Source organism: Panthera onca, chromosome A2 (assembly GCF_046562875.1).
Source record: "Panthera onca isolate mPanOnc1 chromosome A2, mPanOnc1 haplotype 2, whole genome shotgun sequence".
Classification (NCBI taxonomy): domain Eukaryota; kingdom Metazoa; phylum Chordata; class Mammalia; order Carnivora; family Felidae; genus Panthera; species Panthera onca.
This window is the reverse complement of record NC_138340.1, coordinates 2,237,415-2,257,797: the sequence shown is the minus strand read 5'-3', so window position 1 is coordinate 2,257,797 and position 20,383 is coordinate 2,237,415. Positions and strand designations below refer to the sequence as shown.

At 49.2% G+C, this 20,383-nt stretch overlaps 1 protein-coding gene across 1 annotated transcript; it reads left to right on the top strand.

Annotated features, from left to right (window-relative positions):
• The first annotated feature begins 1,829 nt into the window (after positions 1-1,829).
• On the top strand, positions 1,830-20,180 carry LOC144615761 (zinc finger protein 77-like). Its single transcript, XM_078443653.2, has 4 exons — positions 1,830-2,178; positions 9,232-9,358; positions 17,222-17,402; positions 17,807-20,180. Exons 1-4 carry the CDS (start codon positions 2,176-2,178, stop codon positions 18,816-18,818), a joined length of 1,323 nt encoding a protein of 440 aa, XP_078299779.1. The 5' UTR covers positions 1,830-2,175; the 3' UTR covers positions 18,819-20,180.
• Positions 20,181-20,383: the final 203 nt, after the last annotated feature.

Sequence of the window (20,383 nt, the reverse complement as noted above, 5' to 3'; positions counted from 1 at the left end):
ATTACTTGGAGATCAAAAATACTGAAATCTTGCCATTTGCAACAATGTGGATGGAACTAGAGTGTTAGGCTAAGCGAAATAAGTCAGAGAAAAACAAATACATGATTTCACTCATATATGGAATTTAAGATACAAAACAGATTAACATAAAGGAAGGGAAGCACAAATAAGATAAAAACAGGAGGCAAACCTTAAGAGACTCTGAATTACAGAGGAGAAACAGGGTTGTTGGGTTGGGGGAAGGCTAAGGGGTGAGGGGCAGTAATGAGGACACTTGTTGGGATGAGCACTAGGTGTTATACGTAAGTGATTAATCACTAAATTCTATTCCTGTAATTATCATTACACTATATGTTAACTAATTTGGATTTAAATTTAAAAAAGAGAAAATAGCCTATGTGAAAGAGACCAGACTCACATGGACACATACTCATATATAAAATGCAGAGTAGACAAATCCATAGAGACATAAACTATGTTGTGACCAGGAGACATGGTTTCATGGCTGTTTTGAACTTTATTTTTTTTTTAATTTTTTTTTTAACGTTTATTTATTTTTGAGACAGGGAGAGACAGAGCATGAACGGGGGAGGGTCAGAGAGAGAGGGAGACACAGAATCTGAAACAGGCTCCAGGCTCTGAGCTGTCAGCACAGAGCCCGACGTGGGGCTCGAACTCACAGAGTGCGAGATCATGACCTGAGCCAAAGTCGGCCGCTTAACCGACTGAGCCACCCGGGCGCCCGGCTGTTTTGAACTTTAAATCTGTTTGAAAAAATGGAGCTGTAATTCACATACCATAGCTCACACTTTTTTTAAGATTTATTTTTATTTAGTTTTATTTTATTTATTAAAATTTATTTAAGTGTTTTTCTTTGAGAGAGAGAGTGCTAGGAAGAGGCAGAGAGAGGGAGGGAGAATCCCAAGCAGGCACCATGCCATTGGCAGGGATCCCAACTGGGAGTACCAGCGGGATTAGGGGTGCAAACCCATGAACCCACAAACGGTGAGATCATGACCTGAGCCCCAACCAAGAGTTAGATGCTTAATGGACTGAGCCACCCATGCTCCCGGGGCTCACACTTTTAAGAGTAAAACTCAGTGCTCTGTTTTTTGTATGGTCACAGAGCTGTGCCACATCAGTGTACCATATGCAGAAGGGAAATAGAGCTTTTACATTCCACATTCACAGGAACTGACTACAAACTGCGGTGATTTTCCTTGCAGAATATAACGCACACCTGAGTACTATAACATCTCACACCTGTGGCTGTGTCCTGCTGGGGCCCAGGGGTCCCATGTCCCACGGAGGCTGAGAGCACGGGCATGTTTGGTTGACCTGGGGACAGAGAGAAGTGGGAGCGGGGCCTTGCGGTGTCAAGAGTCAGGTCAAAACGCTGGGAGACCTTATCTTCTGTTCCGTGACATCACTGGTCATTGAACTGTTCTTAAACATGGGACAGGGGCACCGTCACCTCGCCCGCGTGTCGACCGCAGACACAACCGTCACCAGGCCCTTCTGCTCTGTCTCGTTCCGATCCGGCGCGGGACAAGGGAGGCTCCGCGGAGAAACCGAGTCAGATTCCCGGGACAAAGGAGGAGGCAGGCGGGTCAGCGGCCGGGAGGGCGTTCGGCCGGAGCCGACCTTAGGGCGGGCGGATCAGACACGTGTGTACCGCCGGCCCGTCACTCAGGGCGTAAGAGGCGGGGCCTGGGGGATCTGCCCAATCTGGCGCCACAGGGGCGGTGCCGGGACCACCCTCCAATCAGAACGTGAAGGGCCTCAGGCTGCCCTATCACAGTGCGGCTGTGCGGTGTCTCGGAGAACTGTCCAATCGAGGTGGTGGGGAGTTATCTTCGGAACAGCATCCAATCAGGTCGCATTGCCTGAAGCAACGCCCAATCCGTGCTTGGGGGCGCATAGCGCGGTGCATTTATATTACCGGGTCCGGAAACACTCCAATCAGGCCCTGGTGGGTGGGGGATGGGGTGATGCCATCCCGCTCGGTGAGTGTGAGCTCTGAGTCGTGGCTGCTGGTGTGCGCTTGTCCCGCGCTCACCCAGTTTTCCGGTCCGCTAGCTCCTCGGTTGGAGGAGGGGCACGTGAGGGCCGCGGAGTCGCCGGGTCGCGGGATCAAGAGGAGGACGCCCGGAGAGCTGCGTGTGCGGCCGCGAGATGGTGAGTGGCCGGTCCCTGGCCCGGGACGCGGAGGGGCTGGTTCCAACCGGCCTGAACCGGTTTGTAGCGACCGCGGACCCCTATTTCCCTGTTCCCCGCGAGTTCTCTCCCGAGTTTCCCCTGTGGGCCTTCGGATGGGATCCCGGCGTTCTCTCCCATCCTCGCGTGTGGGTCTCATAGTCTCTACCCGAATCTCCGCCGTGGACCGCGGTCCTAACCCTAGATCGGCCATGGGCCTCGGGGTGAGGTTCCTTTGTCCTGTCCCCTCTCCTCGTGGGGTCCCGGGGGTCCCGTCCAGAGATCTGTGGGCCGCGGGGTGGGGTTCCGGCGTCCTATCCCCTCTCCTCGTGTGGGTTCCGCAGGTCCTGACCCAAGTCTCTGTCTTTGGCCATGGGGTGGGGTGCCCGTGTCCCGTCACAATCACGGGTTTCCATGTGACCACCCGAGTCCTGGCTGGTGGAAGGAGGCGGGGACCACCACGTGCGGGGGCAGTAAAACCTGGGAATCGGAGTCCGGGAACTCACGATGGACCTGAGAGATAAATCCAAATTCGAGCTTGTCGAGGACACTTTGTTACAAAGGAGTTCCAACAGGGACCAGGTCCCGTCTCAGAGATCCTCGGATCCTCAGAGATTCAGCCTCCAGTGAAACAGAACCGGCCTTGGCTGTTCTGCAAGAGGGGGATGGGCAAGAAGGCCCAGTGTCAGGATCCCACCCCTACGGTGGAGGAAGGCCTCATTGGCTCAGGTCCCCCGGGCCTCGTTCCTCAGCTCAGTGGATGTTCAGCGTGTGGGCCACCCACAGCCAGGGGCCTGTGGGGAGGACAGTGGCCTGGGTAAAGTTTGGGTAGGAAAGGGGCAGTGGTGGACAGTTGGTCAAACCAGGTTCAAAGGAAAAATCCAAACTGAGTAAGGAGAGACGTGTATTGACAAAAATGATTGCAAAGGTGGGGGAGGGGACTGTTGCACTAGGGGCAGGGGCCCTGCAGGGGGGAAGGACTGTTGCACTAGGGGCAGAGGCTGTGCAGGGGGCTAGGGAGGCTGTTGCACTAAGGTCAGGTCGGTGGTGGGGGCGGGCTGTTGCATTAGGGGCAAGGGCTGTGCAGGAGGGCGGGGGGCTACATCGACAGGGAGGACACTGTGAGCCTAAGACCAGCGAGTATCTCAAGAGTCGTGTAGAAGGGAGGAGAGGAGGAAAGAAACCAGGCATGAGCAGGTGTGGTGCTGACGTTGGGGTTCCCTGCGGCCAGCCTGTCCCCTGGCCCCAGGAGGGGCTGTGTGTGGCTCAGGCTAAGATCAAGCCCACATTCAGGGGTCTGGAGGAAGGAGAGAAGCCAAAGCAAAGCGGGACCAGCCAGCATTTTGTGCCCCTTGGTCACGGGGACAAGCAGCTGAGCTGATCACAGATGAGGCACAAAGTGTGGGTGTGGGGGTCTGCGCGTGGCCCTGTCCTGGGTGAACAGGGGGACGTCCTGTGAGTCTTCTGGTCTGATGGGGGAGGGGCCCTCGTGCAGCCTGCTGTTTTCCAGACCCCAACAGGGTGGGGGAGGGAGTGCCTTTCCCTTCCACTGAGGTTTTCCAGGGAGCACAGGGCTCAAGTAGGCGTCTGCATGTCACCTGTCACCTGTGAGCAGGACCTGTCACCCTGTCCAGCTCAGCACGGGTCCTCTGCCAGCCTCTTGTTGAGCAGGTGTAAAATGCCCGAGTTCTTTCTGCCTCTTTTCTTCCCCTTCAGGGGAGAGGGTGGTAAATGTGTCAGGTCGTTCCTGTTCCTGTCCCTGCTGACTCGGGTTACTCTGGCCTTTATCCAGAGAGCGTCCCCTGGGGAAAAGTGTCTCAGGACAGAACTGTCCTTCTCCATTAGGGTTGGGGGGGATCTGCAGGGGGCTCCACACCTTCATGCAGGTGGGTGGAGTCATGGATCAGAGGATTCATCCAAATGCTGGTGATGGTTCCATGCAGGTCCAGAGCTGGAAAACTGTGATCCTGACCCACTTCTGGTTAATTGATGGTGGTCTGAGATACACAGAAATTCCTTGAACTGGGTTGTGTTCAGTTGTGACTTATGATTTGCTATCATGAGGCTAAAGTTAACAAGCACCTGTTCTCTGAAATGGATCAACAGTTTCCATTTATTTAAAACCAGAGAGTGCCCTAGAACTTCCTTTCTTTCTTTCATCTCAAGCACACGTAGAAGCAGTGATTCTGCACGTTTTCCTTCCCATGCTGGGAGGGGGTCTTTGTGTCATTCGGATGACCCAGGGGGCTCGAAGCTCAAAGCAAAGACCCAGGTCTCAAGTTCCTGCTTGTCTTGTGGCTTCATGTCTCTAAGTGTAAATGCATCGCCATTTTTACATGATGGGGAAAATTGCATATTGTAGATTGAGGGTAAGTTAAAATTTACTAAGTGATGGGGATGCAGCGTGTGAGTCAGCCATCAGTGCAGTGGGAGTTACCCGCTTTATGTTGTCCCGCTCGAGGGCGCGACTCGTATCTCCTGGAAGTCACACATGGGTTTATCTGATTCCCCCGGGGCTGAGCGTTTCTCACATGTGGGTTCCCTCTTCTGTGGAAACGTTTCCAGCGTGTTGTCACCTGTAACTCACGTGTCTGCTTCCTGATGTTCTGTTTCCTTCCCAGCCTGTGGACATTTGTCTGTTTCATTTCTACGTGTTGTGTTTTGTCCAGGTCAGGGTGTGTCATTTCTCTGTGCTGCCTGCGTGGATGGACCTGTCACATTTCCCTTTTTTTTTAAGGTTATTTATTTATTTTGAGAATGAAAGAGCATGAGGGAAGGGGGGGCAGGGAAAGAGGGAATCCCAAGCGGGCCTAGCACAGAGCCCGACGCCGGGCCCGATCTCCTCAACCCTGAGATCATGATCTGAGCTGAAATCTTGAGCCGGACGCTTAACAGGCTGGGCCACCGAGGCACCCCCTGCACATTTTCAGTGGACTTGAACTTCCTCATCTCTTCCTGTGCAGACAACCTTCTTTTGTTCTGTGAGAAAACTCCTCCTTCACTCAGGTCATAATCACACGTGCTGGAACTTTCTGTGTGTTCCACTTGTTCCCATGACGGTTAAATCCACAGGTCTTGGTTACTGTCCATGAAGTGGACGAGGGAAAGGATTCCTTTTTTTTTTTTTTTTTTTAATGTTTGTTTAATTTTTTGAGAGACAGACAGAGAGTGTGTGAGCAAGGGAGGGGCAGAGAGAGGGAGATGCAGAATCCGAAGCAGGCTCCAGGCTCCGAGCTGTCAGCACAGAGCCCGACGTGGGGCTCGAACCCACGAACTGCTAGATCATGACCTGAGCCCAAATCGGAGGCTTAGCTGACTGAGCCACCCAGGCTCCCTAGGATTCCTTTTACCCCTTAGATAACCAGCCTTCCCTGGCCCCATGTGTCCAAGTGTCCCCATCTCTGCTGATGCCACTTGCTAAAGTCAGGGGCGCCTGTCTGTGCATTTCTTTGTCGATCAGGGTGTTTATCCGTCTGTCTGTTGCTGCCACGTGTTCTGGTTACTGGTAACTTGTAAATTGAAACTGTCAGTTACTTTACCCCCAAAACTGAGGCTGTTCCGGAACAGCAGAGATTTAGTTCTGGACGTGTAAGATACCACAGGACCACAGGCAGTTACTAGAACAGAGGAGAGGGACGCTCTCCTAGAGAGGCCAGGAGGGGCCGGGATGGAAACACGGGATGTGGAAGAACCTAGAGCTGGAAGCACAGTGGCTCCGCACTGGCAGGGTGGGGGTGGGGAGGTGGCGTCCCGGCTGAGGCAGGCTGAGCTTGCAGGGTGCTGGGCTTGAGGCTGGGGCCCCCTGTGAGGACGGGGCAGGACGCGAGGGCGCCCCCTGCCGGCCCCCCACTCCGTCCCTAAGGAGCTTTCCGTGTGCGAATTTCTACATTTCCTCTGTGTGACCTCAGTGTTTCCTGAGAAGCATCTGGGAGTGAGAGGCGGGTTTGCTGTATTTAGTGGATTTGTCCCTCAGCGCCAGGAAGGACGTCTCCCGCTTGGCGTGGCTCGTGTTGGAGGGAACGAGCAGAGCAGCGGAAACCAGTCGAGGCCACAGCTGAGTAACAGGGACGGTTCGGAGGGAGATGCCGTCAGACACTTGTCGTCTAGGCCGTGTTCATCAGCAGTGTCAGCCTTGCAGAGCGTGTACTTGTATGAATCACACGAGTCACCGGCAATAAAATATGGAAGAAAAGTAGCATAACTCTATGGTTTGTCCTAATCCGGGACCCCGGGTCTGAAGGCGGCCCACTGAACTGTTTATTGGCACTTGTTCCAACCCCGGGGAGAAAGTTCTCCCTGTGGAGCAGACCCGGAGTCCTGTTGGCCTCCCGGAAGTATTGTTCTTGGGGTGTCTGGGTGGCTTAGTTGGTTGATGATGGTACTCTTGATTTCAGGGCAGGTCATGTTCTCATGGTTCATGGGTTCAAGCCCCCGGTTGGGCTCTGTGCTGACAGTGCAGAGCCTGCTTGGGATTCTCTCTCTCTCCCTCTCTCTGCCCGTCCCCTGCTCCTGGTCGCTCTCTTTCTCTCTCTCTCTCAAAAAAAAAAAAAAAAAAAAAAAAAAGGCAAAACAGAAGTCAGTTATTTTTCCAGGAACAAGTGGGTGTCTCTGGGTATAGCAGAGAATTACAATTTGGGACAGGTTAGCCTCAGGAAAACCACAGACAAGTCTGAATGAGAAAGGGAGGAACAAAGGGAGGAACGCTCTTTTCTAGAAGAGAAGGGGGCGTTGGGAGGGGCTGTGCCAAGCTAGAAGTCCATTGGAGCAAACTGGGAGAATCCAGGTGTAGCGGCTTTTAGTTGGCTGGACTGTGGTCGTCTCTCATTGGCTGACATGTGACTCTCTCACTGGCTGAGCCCTGGCTCGCTCTCATTGGCTGAGCCGTGGTTGTCCCTCATTGGCTGGGTTGTGACTGTCTCTCATTGGCTGGGCTGTGACCGGCTCTCATTGGCTGGGCTGTTGCCACCAGAGGAAATCATCTTCCTTCCTCCTGCATGAGCAGTGATGCATTATGGGTGTGCGGGTGCGTCTCTCCGTGTTGTGTCTGCCCTTGGCCCTGAGCGGCAGGTTGGGGAGCTTCCCCTGTGGACTCCTGACTGCACTTCAGTCGTGTCGCCTTTACTCGGCCTGGAAGGGGTGCCCGGCTTCTGGGTGGTTTTCATCGCTGGCGATCGGGAGTCGTGCCGCGGAGAGCAGAGCGCGTGCGCACGCGTGTGTGTGATGGCGCTCGTCCTCCCGGGTCTGGGGCAGGTGGATACGAGGAGCGGACCTGCCGTGTTGGGTGGGAACTCCACGTTGCTCGTGTTGGGGGTCCACCAGACTCTTCCAAGGCGGCCGCCCCCTCTTACATCCGCAGCAGGATGAATGAAGGAGAATGCGCCCTGCTCACGTCCTCGCCAGCGCTTCCCGGGGCGTCTTTATAGCCAGTGTGGTGGGTGCGAAGGGGCCTCTGCTGGTAGTTCGAGGCGCGTGTCCCGCGTGACGAATGTCTAGCATCTTTTCATCGACCCACTGGCCATTTGCATATGTTCTTGGGAGAAGTGTCTGGGTGCGCAAATGTTAGGTGTGGACTTTTCCCCGCCGCCCCTTTTCCGGGATGAGGAAGTTCCTTTCTGTTCCTAGTTGGCTGAGTATTTTTGTCAAGAGAGGGCGGTGGGTTCAAGGAGATACCTCTTCTGTGTGTAAGTGATCATGGGGTTTTTGTTTCTCTCCTGTTCATGAAGTTTATGACTGCTATTTTGCTTGCTGAACCAACCATTTTATTCCCAGATAAATCCCGCTTGGTCACGTTGTAGAATCCATTTTATATATGACTGGTTTTGGTATCACCATAAACTGGCCTCATAGAGTAGGTTAGACGTGTCTGTGCACAATTAAATTTTGTGGATGGATCCCAGATGATTGGTGACATCGAGCATCATTTCATATGCTTTTTGGCCATTGTGTATCTTCCTGGGGAAATGTGTACTCGCGTTCTTTGTCCATTGTTTAGTTGTATTATTTGTCTTTATACTGTCTTTTTTTATTGTTGTTACATGAGTTTTTAAAAACCTGTTTAGATCACAAACCTCGTATCAGCTGTGTGACTAGCAAACCCATGTTGCAGCCCCAGACGAAGGGGTGTTGCCTTTGTTGTAGCTGATGTAGCTGGGGTTCTGTGTCCTTAGGTTTTGGGGACGTGTCTTTTGTTTTGCAACTTCTGATTATTTTTATCATAGTTGTCTGCTCTTTATTTCAATGATGCAGTGTCCTCTGATTTTGCTCAAAAGATATTATGTGTTTTGTTTTGTTTTTTTCCCTCTCTGTTAAAGTCACCTCTTGCTCTTTTAGGATCAATCTCTCGGGGAACTTTTCTTTCTGGTGCCCTTTTGCTTGAATTCTGGGTACTGGGTTATATATTTCAGAGGCCCTGCTGACTTCTGAGTTTCTTCAGGAACCAGAACTTGTCTTACACACCAGGTGTGCCAGGCGCCCGGGCCCTGGCCTGTGTCCGTGCCCAGAGTCCAACTAATCCGGGGAAAGGGTCGTGTCTGCCTGTCGGAAGAGAGGGGACTCCACCAGGCTTCGTGCCCTTGTTCCTTCCAGGGCGAGAGCTGCTCCCATCAAGCAGCCCTGGAATCTGAGTGTCCACAGCATCCTGACATTCTGGTCGCAGTTCTTGGAGCTGACGAGGCATAATCGTCTTAGAGCAAGCCAAGCGTGTGTCCTCCCGATTTGTGTGCTGTCCGAGTGCATATCTCACTTTTCAGTCTGTACGGAACTGGTCTGCTCAGGTGTGTCCCAGTAGAAATAACCCAGTAAGTTGGGTGTGTGCAAGTCTATGGCAGCTCTTGTCATCGCCCTCTGCTTCAAGTCCCAGCCCTTCCCGTCACTGTGCGCAGTGCAGTGGGTCTGCCTGGGTGTTGTCACTTCCTACTCACGTGTGACTCACGGTCCTAGGAATGGAGTGCAGCTCCCCGCCTGTCACCCTTTATCCTCCCGCACACGTAGGTGATGATGGAGCTTTGCTGCAACAGAGTGTGTGGTATGTTTCAGGACTCTGTGGTCTTTGTGGATGTGGCTGTGAACTTCACCCCGGAAGAGTGGGCTTTGCTGGATAGCAGTCAGAGGAACCTCTACAGAGATGTGATGCTGGAGACCTGCAAGAACCTGGCCTCCGTGGGTAAGCATGACTCCATCCCTTCCCTCGTCTTGACGCAACAAATGTTTCTTACAACTGTCCTATCCTACCGGGGCCGAGGAATGGGAGTACGTTGGAGGAGAGGTAGACATGGTCCAAACCTTCATGGAACCTCCGTAGAGTCACAGAGCTTTTCCACGAGAAAAGTCTTATGTGTTAACTTGCTCTATTCATCTGGATTAAGGTCTGAGACTCCCTAATTTAATAAATGTGAATGCGGTCTCTGGTGAGTGCTGTTTTGTGGTTTTTACTCCTGTGGAAGTTACACGGTGGCGAATACACATTGGACACCTTAATATTGCTGCACTTAAATCCTCACTTAACGAGGAGGGAAGGCGGCAGAGTAGGGGATCCCGAGCTCACCGCGTTTCCCAGACGCTCTGAGGCAATAGGAACGTGTACTCCCACTAACTCTGCGATGCCCCCACTAACTCTGCGATGCCTCGAAAACTGGCGGAACAGGTCTTTCGAAGCTAACATGAAGGCTACATGGAAAAGGGTAGGCAGGGGGGAGATGTGGTTGGAAACCAAACCCCCAGTGTGGCTGTCCACAAGTGGGCGGGACATCCCAGTTACCGAGAAGCTGGGGAATCAGTCCCCACACCATGCACCCCTGGCCCGGGGGACTACAGTGGAAAGACCAGGACCCATAACACCTGCCTTTGAAAATCAATGAGCCTTAAGTTTTGGGGGTGAAACCTCACAAGGGCTTCACTCTAGGCTCTATCGTTTGGCAGAAGGTCCAGCATAGGGGCAGCCTTTTGAAAATCACCTTAGTTGTATGTGATAGAGATTTATTGATTAATTTTAGGACACGCACTGGAGGCTCAGGGAACTTCCTCCAGGAACAGACGTGTAGGCAGGTGTCATTTCCCTTGCCCCCCTTCACCCTGGATGGTCAGGTGCTTGTGGGAGCCAGTTCTGATGCTCTGCATCTATGCTGCCAACACCAGTTGCCACACGACAGCATCCCCCCAGAGGACCCCCACCGGCCCCAGGATACAAAATCAACGTACAGAAATCTGTCGCATTCCTATAGACTAATAATGAAGCGGCAGAAAGTTAAATTAATGAAGAATCCCCTCTTACAATTGCACCAAAACCAATACAATATCTAGGAATAAGCTCAACCAAAGAGGTGAAAGAGCTGTATTCCCAAGATGGTAAAACACCAATGAAGGAATTTCAAGACAACACAAGGAAATGGAAAGACTGTAGTGCCCCAAGCAATGTAGAGATTTAATGCAATCCCTGTCAAAATTCCAACAGCATTTTTCACACAGGTAGCACCGAAATGCTAAAATTTGTATGGAACTACAAAAGACTTCAAAAGCCAAAGCAATCTTGAGAAAGGAACATGAAACTGGGGGTATTCCAATTCCAAATTTTGAGTTCTATTACAAAATGGTAGTAATTAAAACAGGATGTACTGGTACAAAAATAGATCAGTTGAGCGGAACGGAAAACCTAGAAATAAACTCACAATTATATGGTCAATTAACCTTTTTTTTTTTTTTTTTTTTTTAAGTTTATTTATCTTGAGAGAGCTCGAGACTGAGTGCAGGGGAGGGGCAGAGAGAGAGGGAGAGGTAGATCCCAAGCAGGGTCTGCACTGTCAGCAAGGAGCCTGATGCAGGGGTTGAACTCACCAACTATGAGGTCATGACCTGAGCCAAAATCAAGAATCAGATGTTTAACTGACGAAGCCGCTCTGGCACCTCGTCAATTAATCTTTGACAAAGGAGGAAAGAACATACAGTGGGAAAAGTATAGTCTCTTTGACAAATGGCACTGGGAAAACCGGACAGCCACATGTAGAATGAAACCAGACCGCATTCTTCACCACACACAAAAATAAACTCAAAGTGGATTAACGACCTAAATTTGAAACCTGAAACCATAAAACTTCCTGAAGGAAGTGTAGGCAGTTCTCTCAGACATTGGCTATGGCAACATTTTTCTAGATCTGCCTCCTGAGGCCAAGAAAATAAAAGCAAAAATAAACTATTGCAACGGCATCCAAATAGAAAGCTTCTGCACGGTGAAGGCAACAAGCAACAAAAGTAAAAGGCAGTCTCCGGAATGGGAGATCATACATCCTATAATGGGTTAGTATCCAAAATCTATAAAGAACTGAAACAATGCAATACCCCACAAGAAGCAATCTAATAAAAAATGGTCAGGATGGCTCAGGTTGTTGGGCGTCTGACCCTTGATTTTGGCTCAGGTCATGGTCTCACGGTTCGTGGGATCAATTCCCACCTTGGGCCCTGTGCTGATAGCAAGGAGCCTGTTTGGGATTCTCCTCTCTCTGCTCCTCCCCCATTCATGCTGTCTCATTCTCTGTCTCTCAAAATAAATACATATTTTTAAATACATATAAACATATTTTTAAAAATAAGGTTTTAAAAAAAATTTTTTTAACGTTTATTTATTTTTGAAACAGAGAGAGACAGAGCATGAACGGGGGAGGGGCAGAGAGAGAGGGAGACACAGAACCGGAAGTAGGCTCCAGGCTCCGAGCCGTCAGCCCAGAGCCCGATGCGGGGCTCGAACTCACGGACCATGAGATTGTGACCTGAGCTGAAGTTGGACGCTTAACTGACTGAGCCACCCAGGCGCCCCATAAAAATAAGTTTTTTGATTTAAAAAAATTTTTTTAATAAAATTTTTAATTTTTAATATTTTAATTTTTTTTTTTTTCAACATTTTTTATTTATTTTTGGGACAGAGAGAGACAGAGCATGAACGGGGGAGGGGCAGAGAGAGAGGGAGACACAGAATCGGAAACAGGCTCCAGGCTCCGAGCCATCAGCCCAGAGCCTGACGCGGGGCTCGAACTCACGGACCGCGAGATCGTGACCTGGCTGAAGTCGGACGCTTAACCGACTGCGCCACCCAGGCGCCCCAGATATTTTAATTTTTTTAAACTTACTTAAATTTATTTTTTAACTTTTTATTTTTAAATAAAAATGTTTATTTTTGTGAGAGAGAGAGAGCGTGAGCGGGGAGGGGCAGAGAGAAAGGGAGACAGAATCTGAAGCAGGCTCCAGGCTCCGCGCTGTCAGTACAGAGCCCAATGTGGGGCTCTAACTCACCAACTGTGAGCTCATGACCTGAGCTGAAGTCGGAAGCTTAACCGACTGAGCAACTCAGGTGCCCCTATTTTTTTTTTTTATGTTTATTTATTTTTGAGAGAGAGAGAGAGAGAGAGAGAGAGAGACAGTGCATGAGTGTCAGATGGGCAAAGAGAGAGAGGGAATCTGCAAGAGTCTCCAGCCTCCAAGCTGTCAACACAGAGCCCAATACAGGGCTCGAACCCACAGACCATGACATCATGACCTGAGCCAAAGTGGGAGCTCAACCAACTGAGCCACCCAGGTGCCCCAATAAATAAACAATTTTTAAAACTGGGTAGAAGACACGAAGAGACACTTCTTCAGAGAAGACATCCAGATGACCAACAGGCACGTGAAAGGGACTCGGCATCACTCCTCATCAGGGAAATGCAAATCAAAACTATAAAGACATATCCCCTAACACCTGTCAGCATGTCTGAAAGAGAAAACATGAAAACAAGTGTTGGTGAGGATGTGGGGGGAAAGGAACCCTCGTGCAGTGTTGGTGGGAATGCAAACTGGTGCAGCCATTGCGGAAAACTGCGTGGAGATTCCTCAAAGAATTAAAAATAGAGCTGCCCTATGATCCAGGAATCGCGCTTCTGGATATTTACCCCCAAAACACACACACACACACAAAAAACTAATTCAGAGGGATACACACAGCCCTGTGTTTATTGCAGCATTGTCTACAATTGCCAGACTATGGAAGCAGCCCAAGTGTCCATCACTAGATGAATGGATAGAGAAGCAGTGGTGCATATACAAATGGAGTATTACCCAGCCATAAAAAAGAATGAAATCTTGCCATTTGCAACAACATGGATGGCGCTAGACAGATTACACTAAATGAAATAAGTCAGAGAAAGACAAATACCAAATGATCCCACTTCTATGTGGAGTCCATGAAACAAAAGCAAACGAGCAAAGGGAAAAAATGAGGGTGAGACAAACCAAGAAACAGATTCTTAACTATAGAGAACAAACTGGTGGTTACAAGAGGGGAGGTGGGTGGGGGGCATGGGGGGTGTAGGGGATGGGGATTAAAGAGTACCCTTATGATGGAAAAAAAAAGAAATTGAAGATGATACAAAAAGTTGAAAGATACAGTATTCTCATGGATTGGAAGGATTAATAGTTAAAGTCCGTACTACAAAAAGCACCCTACAAATTTAGTGTACCTACCAACCTACCAATAAATAGTATTTTTTCAAAGAACTAGAGCAAAATATCCTAAAATTTTAGGATAGCCAGAACAGTTTTAGGAAAGTGTAACAAATAGCCAGAACAGTTTTAGGAAAGTGTAACAAAGCTGATGATATGATAATCCCAGATTTGAAAATATACTGCAAAACTCTAGTAATCAAAACAGTATGGTATGGCACAAAAACAGACATAGATGAAGGGAACAGGATAGAGATCCCAAAAAGAAAGCCATGCTTATATCGTCCAAATATCTACAACAAAGCAGGTCAGAATATACGACGTGGAAAAGACTGTGTTCAGTAAATGGTGTTGGGGAAAACTGGACAGCGACCTCCAAAAGAATGAAACGGTGCGGAGAAAGGGGAACCCTCCTGCACTGTTGGTGGGAATGCAAAGTGGTGCGGCCACTCTGGAAAAAAGTATGGAGGTTGCTCAAAACACTGAAGATGGAACTACCCTACAACCCAGCGACTGCACTACTAGGTATTTACGCAAAGGATTCAGAAATACAGATCTGAAGGGATACACGCACCCTGATGTTTATAGCAGCATTATTTATCATAACCAAGCTATGGAAGCAGCCCAGATGTCCATCGACCGATGAATGGATAAATAAGATGTGGTTTATATACACAACGGAATATCACTCAGCCACCAAAGATGATGATGAAATCTTGTCATTTGCAGCTACATGGATGGAACTAGAGTGTATTAAGCTAAGCGAGATAAGTCAGACAGAGGAAGACAAATACCATATGATATGAGTCATATGTGGAATTTAAGAAACAAAACAGATGAACATATGGAAAGGGGGAAACAAACAATAAGAGACTCTTAACGATAGAGAACAAGCCGAGGGTTGATGGACGGAGGTGGGCGGGGGATGGGATAGCACCAGGTGTTGTATATAAGTGATAAATGATGGCTTCCACTCCTGAAACCAATATAATGCATATTTACTAACAAATTTAAGTGAAAACTTGAAGGGGTGCCTGGGTGGCTCAGTCAGTTCAGCATCCGACTCTTGGTTTCAGTTTGTGATTTCACAGTTCGTGAGTTCAAGCCCCGAGCTGGTATTCTCTGTCCCTCTCTTTCTGGCCCGCCCCCACTCATACTCGCTCACTCTCAAAATAAATAAACTAAAACAACAAAACGGGGCCACTTTCTTACAGCTTACACAAAAGTAAACTATATGGATCAAATACCTAAACATAAGACTTGAAAGTATATACCTCTTGAAAGAAAACAGAGACAGTAAACTGTAAGGACATTAGCCTTAGTGATATTTTTGTGGACTTGTCCCTCAGGGAAGGGTAAAAAAAAAAAAAAAAAAAAAAAAACCCACAAAAAAAACCCACACGAAACAATTGGGACTATATCAAACTGAAAAGCTTTTGCAGTGAGGCAACTATCAACATGATGAAAAGGCAACCCTTTGTTTATGGGAAGGGGAGAAGATATTTGCAAATGATATTTCCAATAAAAGGTCTGTATCTAAAACATAAGTAATTCCTACAACTCAACACCAAAAAAATTTTGATTATAAAATGGGCAGAGGAACTCAACAACAGACATTTTCCTGAAGAAGATATTGAGATGGCCAATAGACATTCAAAAAGCTGTTCAGTATCACTAATCCTCAGGGAAATGCAAATCAAAACCACAATGCGATATCATCTCAGAGAAGATAGATTGGTTAGTATCAAAAAGACAGGAAATAGCAAGTATTGGTGAGGGTGTGGAGACCAGGAAACCCGTCGTTGTTGGTGTGAAGGTAAACTGGTGCAGCCATGTTGGAAAACCATATGGAGCTTCCACAAAAAACTAAACCACAAGTACCACATGGTCTGTAATTCCACTTCTGGGTAGTTGACCACAGGGGAAAAAAACCAACACGCAAAGATATGTGCGCCCTCACGTTCACTGTGGCACTAGTTATGGTATTTAAGATGTGGAAGCAACCCAGGAGTCCGTCGACAGATGAACTGATGGGGAAGATGTGGTATCTACATACAAGGGGCATCGCTCAGCCGTATAAAGTGGATGAAGTCTTGCCATTTATGACCACATGGATGGACTACAGGGTGTCATTCCAAGTAAATAAGACGGAAAGACAAACACCGTGTTGTAACTTCACACGTGGGATCTAAACAACAAAATGGAGGCACAGACAACAAAAAGTAGAAACAGGTGTAAAAACAGGAGATCAACATGGTGTTTGCGAGGTTGGAAGGGGCTGGAGGGACGGGTGAATGGATGAAGGGGATTGAGAAGTACAGAGTTGAGCTTATTAAATAAAGAAGTCTTGGGAGTGAAGAGTGCCACACAGGGAATACGGGCAGTAATATTGTAGTTTGTATAGTGCCCAGTGGTAATTTCCCTTATCGTGGTGAGCATTTTGTAATGTATAGAACTGTCCTATCACTATGTTGTACCCCTGACACTAATATCATAGGTCATTATGGTTCCCTCTCCACCCCCCAAAAAAGCCCAGGGGCTCCTGGCTGGCTCAGTCAGAAGAGCATGTGATTCTTGATGTCAGGGTCATGAGTTTGAGCCCCACGTGGGGTGTACAGGTTAGTAAACAACAAAAAAAAAAAGCCCGCGCTTACCCATCATCAATGACCCTGAAGACGAAAGTCAGGCCCATCTTCCAGATTGCTTGTTGTCCTTCAAATCCTCCCTCCTGCTGAGCTCTTCTCAGGGGCAGGACAGCAGCCACACACACACCATCTAATCTCCTAGAGGCAGCTGGGGCAGTGCAGGCAGCCTCCTCCGAGGGCCTATGTGCCTTCAGAACAGGCCAACCCTCGGTTGGACCAGGTTCTGGAGAAGGGATTGGCGTTTGGACACATCCATTAGAAACATGACTCGGGGGCGCCTGGGTGGCTCAGTCGGTTAAGCATCTGACTCTCGGTTTTGACCCAGGCCGTGATCTCATGGATTGTGGGATTGAATGCTGTGTCGGGCTCCAGGCTGACAGTGCAGAGCCTGCTCGGGATTCTCTCTGTCCCTCTCTCTCTGCCGCTCACCTGCTCGTGCTCTCCCTCTCTCTAAAAATAACTAAACTTCATAAAAAGAAAGAAACATGACGCAGTCTGTTTGAGAAGGGTGGTGTTTGTCACTTACCTGGCTTCCCTGTTGGACTTTTCATCCATCCTTATGCACATGGTGAGCCTTTCTGTAGTTTTGTTACAGAGGTAGTGTGTCGATGTGTGTATCTTGCCCAGTTCCTTCCTATTTTGCTTTTCTAAAAATACTGATCTCTGCATTAGTCTCCATCTATATTGAAGTATTTCTGAGTGAACAAGTTGCCATTTGATAGTTTTCCTATCATTCCCAAAGTCCCAGATTACCAAGGTCCTCAGAATTTTTCCTTGGTCACCTGACCTTTCTTCCTGATGAACTTCATTTACATTTGAGATCAGTATATGAATGGAAGTCTACATTCGGTCTGTTTTCTTTCTTTTATCCACTAATTCTTTTCCAGCAAACTAAATTTTGCTACCAAATGTTGCAGATTATTGCATTCGAGTTAATACCAGTGGATCAAGTCCTCAGTGGGATGTTTTGGAGGATGAACCATCTCATGAAGAAAAAATAGTAAGATTTGCAAGAAATGATTCCTGGTCTGTTTTTGGAGAAAACCAGACATTTCGTAGCAGAGGAGATTACCTGCAAACCCAGGAAAGGCGTTTGAGGTGAGTGACACTTGCAGGGAGGAGGGGGGGACGTTGGCAGATTGTGAGACGAACTTGAAATTAAAGAACAGCTGAAAACCTAGCGCAACAATTGTGTAATTGATGGGGAAAATGCATTCTACGTATTGATCGTCTGAAACCCCATTCAGTTGGAAACCACGGTCAGGGAAAACTCTACGTAAGAAGCCCTGAATGTTACGACTCTATTTGAGTCCTCAGCCAGACCAGTAAGCTTGTACCACTTTGTAAGCATGGAGACAGTGCCACAAACGTACCCGTTCATTGACAGTGGCCACTGTGCAGTCCCAACACGGATTAGCAAACGTCAATAATAGGTCATTAGTGAATAAAGAGACCGCTTCTAATCACTAGTCCCTAACCGTGTGCCTTCCCGTTTTGAACAGAAGTCCTTTCGTGGAGAGTGTCTGTGAACGTATCGAAGGAGATCAACGTGGAGGCACCCTGAACCCGATTACAAGTCTTACCGCGCACCAGGGGTATCCCATCGGAGGCAAACCCTGTCAATGCGCTAAGTGTAGAGAAGCCCTCACAGGTGGTTTTTTCCTAGGGAATCTGCGAAGATTTCACCCAGGACTCAAACCTAGTCCCTGTGAGGAATGTGGGCTGGCCTGTAGCTGTGTCGCGAGCCTCAGCACTCAGGTGGACGCGGGCCTCGTAGAGAAACCCTATGAAGGTCAGGACGCCGGGAGAGCATCGGAGACGTACGCGAAGAGTCTCAGTAGTAAAATATCTCTAGAGTGCAAGAAATGTGGAAAAGCTTTCATTTGCACGTCTTCCTTTCAGGGTCACGTGCGAGGTTCCTGTGGACAGAGTGTCCATGCGTGTGGCGTGTGTGGGAGTGCCTTTATGTTTCACTCCCGTCTTACGTGTCACGTGAGAACTCACGCCGGGGAGAGGCCCAGTGATTGCATAGACTATGGGAAGGTTTACAGCTGCCTCTCTTACGCTCAAGGTCACTCCAGTAATCAACCTGGGGAAAGAGTTTTTCAGTGTGGGCTCTGTGGGAAAGCCTTCACTCGTCGGACCTACCTTCAAAGTCACGTGAGAACGCATACTGGGGGAAAACCCTATAAATGTCAGGAGTGTGGAAAAGCCTTCACTCGTCGGGCCTACCTTCAAAGTCACCTGAGAAAGCACAGTGGAGTGAAGTCTTTCAAGTGCCAGCAGTGTGGAAAAGCCTTCTATTCGTCCTCGTACCTTCAGATACATGCACGGATACATACTGGGGAGAGACCCTGCGTGTGTCAGCATTGTGGGAAAACGTTCAGATACCCCGCAAACCTGCGAGCTCACGTGAGGACACACACCGGGGAGAGGCCCTACGAATGTAAGGAGTGTGGAAAAACCTTCAGTCGTGTCTCCTCCTTTCGAAGGCACGGGAAAACCCACAGTTGAGTCAAACATCTGGGAGTACGGAGTGTCGTTCCTAATCCGTTCTATCGTTCTTCATTCCTTCGACACGGAACAACGCACGCTGGGGAGTGACGCTTGCGAGTAGTGTGGGAAAGCTTTCAGGCAGCTCCAGCATTTGCAAAGTCATTTGAGATACAGTTGCGTGAAACCCTAGGAGAGTAAAGAGTGTGGGAAAGCGTAGCGGGCTTACTCCTTCCTTGGAGGACGCACAGGGGGGAGAGACCCTTGGAAGGTCGGCACTGTGGGAAGACGTTCAGGCGTCACGGCTCCCGTCCAGAACACGTGAGGCTGCACAGTGGACGGTGAGCCGGTGAATCTAAGGACTCTGGTGGGGCCTTCCGGTGCCCCGTAGACCTGCGGGAGCGTGTGACGACTCACACCGGGCACTGTGGGAGAGCCCCCAGTCGTCCCTCCTCCCACCGAGGACACGTGTGAAGGAAAACACGGCGAAGTGTAGCCTGAGAACGTAGGAACCGTGGAAAAGCCTTCGGGCATCCCAGGAACCTGTGAGCACGCACACACTGGGGACGAGCCCTGAGCACAGCACCTGTGGCAAAGCCTGCATTCTCCCCTAATGGTCATATTTAAAACATGAGCAAACACCACGGAGAGAAATCTTCTCAATGGGAAAAGTGTCGGAAAAGCTTGGAAGGATCGTAGGTCATGTATTTTGTCCATGGCAGGTCAGGCCGCCCCGGCATCTTCTAATTGTTGTAAATACGGATTTGTCTTTGCAAATGCCTCTTCCTTACAGGGATCCCAAGTGCGTTAATTCCAGCGCATGCCTAAGAAGCATCCCACTGTGTCCTTCTCACCTGTAGGGCGTTATTTTGTTATCTCAGATCCGAAAACCGCATACAGTTATGGCAAACGTGTCTCCACGACGATGTCTTCTGGACCCGGGGCCGATCAGTGGTCTGTACGTGTATCTCGTCCTCTGGTGCAGAGACTAGAATTCCCCGACTCCGCCCTGCCCCTCCTTGCGGTCTTTATTATTGAAAGTTGTGTCTCCACGTGTGCTGTTGCTGCCGTGTGCCCACCTGTGTTCCCCATGGACGTTAGTAAACGCGCAAGGATACTGGAGGAGGACAGTCTCCTCTGATCGTGTTCATGGTTTGACCTCCGCTCATCGCCCTTGAGCTCGGTTGTTCATCAGTCATGACCCACTGAGTTACGAAGAGAAACTTTGTTGGGGGTGCCTGGGTGGCTCAGTGGGTTAAGCGCCCCACTCTTGATTTCGGCTCTCAGGTCATGAGCTTGCGGTTCGTGGGATTGAGCCCCGTGTCAGGCTCTGTGCTGACAACTCTCTCTCTCTCTCTCTCTCTCTCAAAGTAAATACATAAACTTAAAAAAAAAAAAAAAAAAAAGAAGAGAAACCTTGTGGCTTGAAGTGGAAAGGTAGTGTCCGGCTAGTTCTGCTGGGTTTCGTTGTGAGCCTTGTGAGGCGGGAGGCCGTACGTCCCAGGGTCCTCCTCTGTGTGGCTCTGAGAGGAAGGCCCTGAGAAGAGGAGCTGTGTGGGGCTTGGAGAGCAGCAGTGAGGAACCGT